Source organism: Myiozetetes cayanensis, unplaced genomic scaffold (assembly GCF_022539395.1).
Source record: "Myiozetetes cayanensis isolate MyiCay16 unplaced genomic scaffold, myiCay2020 scf19, whole genome shotgun sequence".
Taxonomy (NCBI): Eukaryota; Metazoa; Chordata; class Aves; order Passeriformes; family Tyrannidae; genus Myiozetetes; species Myiozetetes cayanensis.
The window spans coordinates 13,139,598-13,151,349 of NW_026087400.1; the positions used below are offsets into that span (position 1 = coordinate 13,139,598).

General features: G+C 46.1%; 1 protein-coding gene across 1 annotated transcript; it reads right to left on the bottom strand.

The window, feature by feature from the left end:
* Positions 1–415: 415 nt before the first annotated feature.
* Positions 416–10,796, bottom strand: EIF2S2 (eukaryotic translation initiation factor 2 subunit beta). The gene is made up of 9 exons (XM_050314149.1): positions 10,630–10,796; positions 6,714–6,897; positions 5,719–5,822; positions 4,676–4,811; positions 4,275–4,375; positions 3,737–3,885; positions 2,862–2,918; positions 2,386–2,471; positions 416–888 (listed from the first exon to the last, which is right to left on the bottom strand). The coding sequence occupies exons 1-9, from the start codon at positions 10,642–10,644 to the stop codon at positions 713–715; spliced, it is 1,008 nt and encodes a 335-aa protein (XP_050170106.1). The 5' UTR covers positions 10,645–10,796; the 3' UTR covers positions 416–712.
* Between the last annotated feature and the right edge of the window lie 956 nt (positions 10,797–11,752).

Here is an 11,752-nt window from a genome sequence, read left to right on the forward strand (position 1 = left end):
TCTATTAGAAATTGCAAACTTTAGTACTATGACACTATGAAAATTTATTGTACAGTTTACTGATTCTGTGTTAAGATTCAGCATCGACCTGGTGTCTGAATCCTCCCAGAGCTACTTTTTGCCTAAGGAAGCAGTACCCTGTCCTGCTGTGCCTGTCTTTTACACCCATGGGTGTAAAAGCACGAGCAGGTCTCATGCTGGCACAGCCCTGGGACTCTGGGACCGGTTTCTCTGTTTAATGACAGCCTAACTAAAAATCAGCTGGTTAGGGAAAAGCAAAATAACCTCTACCTTAATCTTCATTCTGGGTTTTGGACACAGTTCAGTGACATGATCTTGCAGAACAACAACACAACCAACCATTCCCACCAGTGTTTAGAGAGGAAACTGAAGGAAAAATCCAAATCCAAGACACTCACTGTTATAGTATCTTTAATTTATCTCGTGTTTTACAGAAGTCTGAACGGATTAAAAAGCACCTCCTTTCCCATCACGTTCCTTACAGTTGGTAAAATATATTCAATGAGCAAATGTATGTGAACAGCTTGAGGATCTGCATCTTGTAAGGGTTTCACAGCCCAACCAACCAAAAGCCCAATTTCTCGCGGTTTTTACAATCTCGTTTTAACACGAACGCTTGATCCGCTCCTGGAAACCTGTCCAGCTGCCACCTCCCCAGAACGCTGCGCACAATCCAGTGGTGATTAGCAGACTAATTAGCTTTGGCACGGAGCTGGGCTCTCTTGCCTGTGACAGCCTGGAAGCCTGTTTTGATGCTGGCGACGGAGCAGCGGGAGTGGCAGGTCTCGCACTGCAGGAAGTATAACCTGGTGTCCTTCTGCAGGATGGTGTCTGGGGAGCGGCACGTGTGGCAGGTGACGTACTCCTCTGCAGGGGAGGGACAGAGGGGCAGTTAAAACCACCTGCACACCTGCTGAGCCTTTAGTCCCAAAGCCCCTGTTCAAACACATCTGCTGACTCAGAAGGGAAAGCCTAAAACTTGCCCTTCCCCCCCAGTTCCCAAATTAATTAAGATGAGGTTTCATTGTCACCTAAAATCTAAGGGAAAAAAAAAATCTCTCTGCACAATTTCGAGTAGAGAAAGGTAAAGTGCAGTGAAGAGTTAATGCAGACAAGTCACCACTTCTTCAGCCTTTAGTCTTGAAACACTGTTCAAATCCATCTACTAAGTCAGAAGGGCTTGCTATGGAAACCTAAAAGTTGCCCCCCCCCAGTTGCCAGGTTAATAGAGATGAGGTTTCATATGGCATGGGATGCACTTGTTACCTAAACTCTAAGAAAAAATTCTCTGGACAGTTTTGAGTATACAAAGGTAAAGAGCAGTTCTTCAATTAAAGCAGTTTTGAGTATAAAAAGGCAAAGAGCAATTAAAAGATAATGCAGACAAGTCACCACTTCTTCAGCCTTTGAAGAGTTGTCTTGAAACACTTCAAATGTATCTGCTAATTCAGAAGGGCTTGCTATGAAAACCTAAAAGTTGCCCCCCAATTGCCAGGTTAATTAAGATGAGGTTTCATGTGGTACATTATGCACTTGTTACCTAAAGTGAAGAAAACATTCTCTGGACAATTTTAAATATAGAAAGGCAAAGAGCAGTTCCTTAAGGGCACAACACACACATTGCCCCCCACACAGCACAGGCCTTACAATTTTAGAACAGTAGCTGCTTATTCAAGGCCTCTGGGTCCTCTCTGAGTAGTTTTGACTGGGTTATATCAAGCAATGTGTCCTTTCTAGGTACATTCTCTACAAACAAGATGTTCCCTGCCCTGCTGAAAATCTTTACTGAAATCCTTGACAGGAAATATTAAACAGTATTTCAAAAATTTGGTACAAAGGGTGGGTAGCTGAAAGGTCTATATGTGTTTTAAGGCATCACACTCACACTGGCATTTTCAAAATAATAACCAGTTAAAGCTGTTAAAACTGTTGTTCCCTCAGTTCCTCTGCTGGAGCAGCATTCCCAGGTGTCAGCAACTCTGGGGCAGACACAGCACTAAATATTTTTTAACATGTAATCTGGACATGAGTCCTCTGCCCAGCAGCGACACACAGTCTGCATCTGCTAATTAATGTGCACAGCAGACTTGTAAATTAACAATCCCTGGTGTTTGCCATAGTCCTCATCCCAGCCAAGAAACGAAAACAAGCAACGCTCTGTTTTCCTTGGCATGTTTTAATGCAGGACAGGGTATGACACATGTGGTTACTGTAACCCTGGTAGAGCCACCAGCATTTGAATTATTCCATAAATAATTCCATATTGCATAAAGCAAAGTTGTGGCTTCTCAGCCCGGAATGTCCACTGTGCCCATCCACGTGGGCCTGAGAGAAATCTGCAGTGGAAAAGGGAATTCTACTTACTGATATATCTTCTCAAGACATTTTCTATCTGTTTTTGCTGGAATCTTCCTTTGATTACAAGTTGGTTGTTACCATCTATTGAGCCACTAATTTTAAAGAAAAGAAAAAAAAAAATTAATCAGTTGTTTTGCAGAAGATGTGAAGTGTCAAAACAGGTCACGAACACCCAGCGAGATAAGTGTGTGTTTGCTCTTCAAGGGAAGAGTGAGACTGAATTACTTTGGGGGAAGAAAATGCACAATTGTGAAGGCATTCAAAGTCCTGCAGGAAGTTTTCCCCAAGCAAAAGCAAACCCCAGCATAGCTAAACTTCCTAATCAGAAGATCATCTTCTAAACATTCTAATGGAGTAAGTGGAATGTTGTTTCACATTCTGGTTTCTGATTTTTTAAGTCATCTGGAGCAGCAGAGACTCCAAAGCCCAATCAAATGGACATTTGTTAGATATCATTATAAAACACAGCCCAGCAGCCTTACCTTGTACCCAATTCTGCCAACAAAAATGCCAGGAGATGTTTGGGCTGACGATGTAATCTGAAAATAAAGGAAGAGTAGGTTTAACCTTCCCCCTTCAGAGGAATCTGGTATTTACACAGGAATGGCAGGGGAAAATTACCAGGTCTAAAAGGGGGCAGTGCCAGAGGGTCTGCACCAAAGGCAGTGACCAAGGACACAAGAAACCTGACCAGTCCACACAAAGAAACCCTCCACCGTTCCCCCCCAAAGCAATTACAGCAAGTACTGAAAATAAGTTTTCTGTTTGAGATTTTCCATTCTTACCCTCCCATCCCCTGAAAAAAGTGTTAGTAGCTAGCACTAAAAATCCCCTTTAGTGCACTGCCCAGATCTGCAGGGGGATTTCAGCAGGACTGTTTTCTGGCACACACATGAAACCAATCAGAGCTGCATGCCCAGAAGTGCTCACAAAGAACACAACTGCCTTCACAAGACATAATTAAGACATAGAAAGCGCTGCAGAAAACAGTGGGAAAACATTACTGGACTCCACACCATTCACCAAGAGAAGAGTATTTGTAGTCAGCTCAAATTAGAAAGAACTTTCCCCACCCTCCTGCTCAACACTTGCAAATAAATATCACTGGTGACCAGACTTGATAAAGGCCAATGAACTCCCAAAGTTACATGTAGCAGCCCTGCCACTTTCCTAATGTAAGTATAAAATAAGAAATTATCTCTGTAATCATTTTCATAAATATCTTCTCCCAGAGAAATGCAGAGGTAATGACTAAAATAGCTTCACTTCTGATTTGCCAGAAAACATCCCTTCAACACCCCAGCCACAAGCACAGAATCCATCTGCTATTCCCGGGAAACCCGAAGAGCACACTTACAATTTGCAGATATCTGTAAAGTTGACAAAAGATGTTTTCTTGGTCCCTACTCTCACAACCTGGGGGGGCTTCATGACAAATTTCCGTTTTTCTCCAGCCACCATGTCCGGGTTTTTTTCCCGCATGATGTTAAAAACTCTATTGAGCAGCTGCAAGAGAAGGGGTTCACAGCCATGAGCAGCCTGAATTTCTCAAGTGAAGCAGCACCTCGCTCCCAAAACCCCCTAGAACAGCATTCCCAGTGAGTATCTCGCTGTCTCTGCCCATCACGTGCTCTGGAACACACTTCAAGTGCCCTGATAAATGCAAAACCTGAACAGTGAGTCCCCCAGGGTTTGCTTCACAACTATCAGCAACCTCAGCCCATCTGCAGAGGTGTCAGCACTATCCCCAGTATTGCCCCAGATGGTAATTAACTGTGATAGAACAGGTGCTTTGTTGTTTTTCTGTTCCTGACCCCCTGAGTACAAGTCCTTTAGGTTACAAACAGGCAGAATGTGGCTCCACTGATGTTTTTTAGAAGCCTTTGGAATGTTACCTCATCGTATGTGTAGTCCCTTTCTGAGCCTGCCCACGCAGGTCCTGACTGAAGGCTGAAAGAAATTCCATCGTCTTTTTTGCTGTCTTCATCCTCAAATGCTGTGAAGAAAGGTTTTTGGGATTCATTAAAACAAAAGAAACACTGTTTAACTTTGTGCTTACAACATTTCTAAAAGGGACATCAACCAAGATTCCACTAAGGTGTGGACTCAATCTTCTCTGTTTGTCTACAAGGGACACCAGCACTTATAGGAAACTCATACAGGAAGTTTTTCTGATAAATAGTAAAGGTAATAAAGTGACTTTTGGAACAAAAAAGCACTTGAACAGAACTTATTCACCTACAAGATGGACCACATCTCCCTTTCAGCACCTCACTGAGCTAGGTTATACTTCTACCTTCCTCCTTCTCCATTATCTCATCTTCATCTGGAAACTTCACATTCTTCTTTTTCTTCTTTTTATTGCCCAGCATGATATCAAGATCATCTTCAGGTTCTGCTGCCTCTGGCACATCTCCTTCAATTTTCAATTCCTGCAAAGAAACAGGACCACAGTTCAGAGTATTAATCACCAATGCCCCCTGCACAGCACCACAAACACCCCGAGGGGCACACTGGTAAAATCCACCACAGCCCTGCAGCTCAACAGCTAACAATGGAATTAAGGGTGTTGAAGACAGTCCTGCACTTCCACCACAAGCAGGGCCAGATTTTTACCTTCTGGTCTAACCTCAAGGGCAAGGTCATGCTACACTTCAAGGCAACAGCCATTTGAGGGTTCAAGGGAACTAAACATCCTCCACAGCAGGCAAAGCTGTGCTTCCCACAGCTACTCCAACTTATTACCACAGTGGGGAGAACACAGAGCAAGCATTTTGTCTGTCTGGGGCAGATGAGAAGGACATTTGCTTCCCCAAAGGGCAGGAGCTGAAGTGGAGGTTCACATGTAACATTGCTCTGTCCTCTCCGGGCTTGCCAGTGACAGACATGTGATACAAAAACACCACTTGGAATAAAACTCCAGAAGGGTAAAAATATCTCCTACACCTTCTGGAACACGGCACAGGAGCCAATCCTCCCTAAAGACAACACCAGAGGGAAAGCAGAGTTCTTGGCAGGTACGTGCACTTCATTTGCAGGGCTGGCCTTTGGAGCACTGTTCTGTGCGTGGCTTCTGACACCCATTTACTCCTCTAACCCCAAAAGAAAATCAACCTGGAGGCAAATCAGCCCTTACTATAGACTGCAGAATTACTGCTCATTGTGCAGAGCAGTCAGGTGCTGAGCAACATGTTCATCAGAACCTGCTGATGTGAAAGATAGGTAAAGCTCCAGCATGAAAACAACAGATTTGAAGCAACTCCTGCACTGCCAACCCTGAGAAAATGAAAGCAAGAAAGTTTTCACAATAGTCAGGATGGCCTAGCTATGGAAACAAACCTTTACACCTTCTTCTGCTTCATCTATATCAAATATCTTTTTTGTTTTTTTCTTCTTTTTCTTTTGATTGAAGAAATTTAAGTCATCCAAGTCATCTGTTGTATCTGAAAAAAAAAAAAATCAAAAGATTGATTAAAACGGTATAACTGAAGAAACAGTTCAGACATTAAGGTTTTCTAATTTATATCCAAATCTTTAAAACATTCCAGTAAGACATGAGCAATGATCTGTATGGATATCCTCCAGGTTTCTAAGAGATCATTCCCCTCTGACCCCAAATACCTCAGTACTGTTTCAGTTTCTGCATCTTCTAACTGCATATTCTGATTTGTAAATGTTTAATCTTTCTTTTTATTGTAGAAGAGAAATTAAGTCACTTTTGTCATTACAGATGCTTGGAAAAAACGAGAAGAAAACTGTAGGAGGAAGGTATAGTTTCTTTGGTCTACAGCAGGAGCCAATTTTACCAACAAACTGGATATAAGTGAACAGAACTCCCTGAATCGGGTCATCTTGAAATGCCATTGGCCTCAATTTAAAAAGTGAGCTTATGTACACAATCACACACTTATTTCCTGAAAGATTCCAAAGAACACTCCAGTTATCACATTCCCACTTATCCAAAAACCAGAAACCTTTTAAACCACATTTCTGTTATTCACCCTACTGCTTAATTGTTCTAGTGAGAAAGAACCGTAATTGTGGAGTTACTGCTTGTGGACCATTTAAAACTTCACCCTGGCTATTTTGGAGAATCACTTTTCATTGCCTCACACAAAAAGACTGTTTGAGTCAGGAAAATGAAAATTACATAAGCACTGGGAGCTTGGTGGATGTCTGTGAACGTGACTTCAAGCAGGAGGGAAATGTGCCCTCCAAACAGGTAGCAGAGATTACTGAGAACAAACCAGGGCTCTGGAATTACACCCTGGGACGCCAAACTCTTGACACAGGGCTTGTAGTCTCAAAATGTCACCGTGGAGAGTTCATCTTACCTTTCTTCCTGCTGTCTTCTTCATCTGCTTCCACATCTTTGTCTTCTGTTGGCTCTGGTTCAACTTCCTTTGTTTCTGATTGCTGAGTCTCCTCTGTTTGTGTATCTCCTCCTCCTTCCTCATCCAACATAAAGGGCTTCTTCTTTTTCTTCTTCTTCTTGCTCATAGTAGGGTCGAAAATCATCTGGAAAAGTCAAAGAGTTCCTTAGCTGCACAATAATCACCTCCCACTACTTATTTCTCTCACGATTCCCTCAGTTTCCCAAACTGTTCCTTGGCTTCAATCTCAGCTGTTTATCAGTTGCAAGGGAAGACCTGCTAGACAGTTTACAGCTTCTGCTACTTTTCCTGTAGTCCAAGTTTCCTGCCATCTAGTTTAGTTATCAGTATTAGATTGAAGCCCATCTATAGCACAGAGTCTGATCAGGAGTCACTTCCACGTGGGAGACACGTTCACTTCCAGATTGATTAAAGGCAGGATCTGGCAATAACTCTCCTAACAAGAACACTCTGGCCTAGGGGCAAACCTACGTGGGGCTGGTGACACAGACCTGCATCAGCTCCCAACACGATGGAATGGCAAAGGTCTGAGCTCTTCCCCCCCAGAGTGAGAGACTGAACCTCAGACACAAGGGATTAAAAGCTGTCAATGAGCTCTTTAGCCAGCAAAGCAGCTTAATTCCCCTAGTCTGACTGTGAGGAAGGCACTGACCTCAGAGATTCACTTTTAACCTATTCATCATCTGCAGACCTGAGGTGTTTTACACACCAGCTCTCCAGTTTTCCATTCCTGCTTTAATTAACGTAACACATTAATGCTTCTAACTTTTGTCATCTCAGTGCAAGTTGACATCACAGCTGTTGGCCAGCTCTGTCACTCACATCTGTCCATACAGTCACACCACAATGTGGATTTAACACAACAGACAACTTTAGACACTCTTAAAGTTAAGACTTTCTCCAGAGTTCTGCCAAATTTCTGCAAAGCACATGTTCCATAAAGGCAGGGAACTGCACACAGGGGTGTGTGAAGCACAGCATCCCAGAAGTGTCTGTATATATGGAACACCGAGGCTTTCACGCTGCTCAAGAGTGTCTTCAGTTGGACACACTGTGCTAGAAGGATCTTCTGAAGAGTTCTGCCAGAGGGCTTTCCTCTGATGCTTCCTCAGACACTGCTGTGAATCATGCTGATGTAATGCACAGAAATCGCTGAGTATGTCCAACTGGTTACACTGTCTGCAACCTCCCCAGCCTGCTGGGACACAAGGAAAGCTGCTCCAGCAGCAGAGCCCACAGCTTTGGGAACAGGCACAACGGCTGACTCATTTCCATGAAGATGCTTTGCAAGACTGAAGAGGTTTTTGTTTCCTCATGAGGAGCAAACATAAGATCAGATGTAAGAGTTTCTAAGAAGGAAACTCAAATCACTCTTCCCTTTGTGAAGGGAAAGACACGTTTCACCCTGAACCACCACAAAGGATCTCTTGTATCTGCACAGACAGACTGTGACTTCAGCCCAACCACACTAAAGTCAAGTCAACACTCAAGGACGACTCCTGGATGCAGGAGAGTGGCTTTCCAGCACTAAAAACAGGCACTGGCCTTGGGCAGGGCACTGCTCTGAGGGGCCACGCCAGCCAGGGCGAGCCAAGCTTCTGCAAACCCAAGATTTACTCGTAACAGGCCACCTGTCACAGGAAAGGGATGCAAGGCCTGTGCCTGAAATGTTTTGTTCATCAAGAGCTTTGACTAGTACTAAGCAGAGCCTTAGGTCACACAGGCTTAAACAAGTCATGATATAAATGAACTGGCCTGACAACCAGGGCACTCCATGTCTGGGCTCTCTGAGCTGGATTGTTCAGAACTTTCTTTGTTCCTTTTCTCTACTCCGTGTGTTTTGTTAGTTATGACGCCATTTAAGTTGGAGGTTTCTTACTGAAGGAACTGCAGCCGCCAGTCCAAACACACCAAACATCAATGCTCTTCCTGTGCAAAAAGGTTTTAAATTCCCATCCTGTTTCTGCTCTCAGAGCCAAATTCCCATCTGGGGTTTTCTCCCCTGTAGACCAAATGGTTCTTTCTCACTTCCAGCTCCACGTACCTGCTCCTTATTTCAAATGCCTACAGTCAAAACCCCAACTGACAGAAATCAGCAAGTGAAAGAACAGAGGGGGAAAATTATCAAAGATTCGTAGTCCAAATACAATTGTCAAGACAGAAGCTGAGGTTACCCTGAACTGCTGTGACAGTGGCAAATGCTGGGGAAGTCACAAATTAATCCCATTTCCTCTTTTGAGAAAACACAGACATGGGAAGCAAACATCAACCCTGCCCTGCTCAGGAGAGCTCAGGAACCCTGACACTACACTGATGTATGTCTGCGATGAGATGCAAAATTACTAAGCCCAATCAGCACCTAAATCTTCTCAAAACACATCAACCTTTAACATTATTGGCTGGGATTATACACATTGGGGGATCTTTAATAAACCAAACCAGATGTTAACAGAGTGACTCCCCTCACAGACCAGGCCTGTGCTGCCCCTGCTGTGCCACAGCTCTGGGCAGCACCCAGTGATGCTCCTGCCAGGGAGCTTCGTTTCTTCACAGCCCTGAAAATGTTAAGCTACAGTTCAATACTACAAAGTTTGTACCATCTACACCAGTTCAAGGTGCCAATTTGTGCCAATCCTCCCAAGGAGGGTGATTTGTCTTCACCCTCCTCAACTTTGTCGGCTTCAAAAAGTTTCACCAACTTATCATCAATACCAAACCATCCTGCTCCCAACAACCAGAGCTGCAGAAGCTTGGGAAGGCACAGGGACTCACAGTACCTGAACTGCCAACTCTGAGTTCTTCAGGTTCAACTGTGTTACCTGCTGTAATCTTTATTTTCCGTCAGTCTGACACATAAAGTGACCCACAGAGGTAACTTCACTGTCCTACAGATCGCAGGAGTCACCTCAATGCCAAAAAAAAATTCGTTATGCAAGAAAAAGAGTCTTACTGACACTTAAACTGCACCCAAAGCAGGGCACTCCATATGAACTCCGTGGTCCTGGGATCACCTGAGTCAGGAAGCACCTGATGCAAGGATTGTTGAGCGCAAAGCACAGCCCAGCCATCACAACTGCAGCTCCAACCACACACGGGGCACAGAAACGCACCATATTCATTCTGGATGTTAAAGCAGCTGACTAAGCCAGCCGTGGCTCCTTTTAAAAGTATTAGTAATTTTTCTTCTTTATTACGAAGGGCAAATTATGACCCGCCTGTCTCCAAGCTCCTGACACAAGCTCGGGAGCAGAATCCATCTCATGGATGAGTCCATCTCATGGATCCAGCCAGGGTAGCCCAGGCCACACAGTCACCCATCACCTCAGACACGTAAAAAGGGCCTTTTCCCCACGAACGCGAGGCAAACGAGGCCAGTGAAGGTGCCAACACACGGCACCTACACCACCTGAAGAATTTCTCAAAGACAAACGAATCAGCTCCCCTGGAAGTGTGTCCGAGCCAGCACCAGCACACCCGGAAAGCCTGAAGTTACCGCTTGTTACGACGGAGCTTTTTAGTTCTCTGGGTTAAAGACCGAGATTTAAAGCTCCACAGACGGGGCTAAGTGAACTGGCTACACGGCAGGAGGGCACGGAACACAACGAGCAGCGCTGGCGGGGCCCTCCGCCTCCCTCTCCGGCCTCCCCCCGCCAGGGGCGGCCCCCGGGGGAGCACCAGGCCTTCCCAGCACCCGCGGCCCCCTTCCCACAGCCGCGGTTCCTCCGCCCGTCCCGGTGGGACCCCCGTGCCGGCCCCGCTCGGGGCGGAGGCCGCGCCCGCTCAGGCCTCAGGCCCGGCGCCCACATGGCGGCGGTGGCGGCGGCTGCGGCGGCGCAGGCCCGGGGCGGCTTCTCACCTCGTCGCCGGACATGTCGGCGGCCGGGGTGGGTGGTGTGTGTGTGAGGGAGGCCGGGGGTCGGTCGGCGGGTCTGTCTGTCTGTCTGTCCGTCTGTCGGTCGCTCCGCGGGGGTCACTCCGAGCTCGGCTCTTGCATCAGCGCCGCGCGCCCGCCCCGCCCGCCCGCGCCTGCGCGTGCGTGACCGTGTGTGTGTGTGTGGGGTGTGCGGGGCCCGCGCTGCGCACGCGCGGCGGCGGCGGCGGGAACGCTGAGGGGGCGCTGAGGGGGCGCGGGATGGAGGGCGGGATGGAGGGACTCTCGTACCCTGCTCGCACATCCCGCAGCCCCCGGGGGGAAACCGGGCTGGGAGTGCAGCGGTGCGGCATTAATGCGAGCGTCTGTGCTCACCGGCACGGTGTCCCGCGCTGGGACGCGGAGCCGCAGGGGCTGCCGTGCTCGCCCTCTGTGCCCGTCGCATCGCCCGCCTTTCTCCCTCCCTCATCAGGCTCCCCAGGCGAAGCGCATCACTCTGCGCTTGCCACCGGCCAAGCTCTGAAACACGGGGATTTTTGCAGTTCAGTGTGTAATAGAAGGGTTAACTTTGTTCATAAAATCTTATGTGTATGAGGGAGTCAGAAACTTTTTGTTGTAATTAAACAAGATAAGTTTCACAGACAGCTTGCTAATCAAGCAAGTGTCAGTAAAAATAATTGCAGACATCCTGCTAAACAAGTATCAGTATCGGTGGAATTTACAACTGGTAAGGACTGCAGCTTTCATCTTTGACAAATCCCAGGTGATCACTCAGCAAGGAGCCATGAACTCAAGCCACAAAGCAGATTTATTTACATTCAAAACCTGGGACTTCGAAATGTATAAAAGGGACATTTACTAGATTTCAGTGTGTGTCTCGGGCAGGGCACTTGCCCTCCAGGCCACCCAGCGCTGTCTTTGCTTTATTATCACTTGCTTAATAAATTTATCAATGTTTAATTGGAATTGAGTTGTCTAAATTCTTAAACTAACTTGTAACAAAAAGCACCTTCTGAAACTTCTCTGTGTTGCAGTGCATAAGCGATAAAGGTGACAGAAAGAGAAAGTACTGAGGCAGAAGTAGGTAAGCAACAGCACATCACATCTT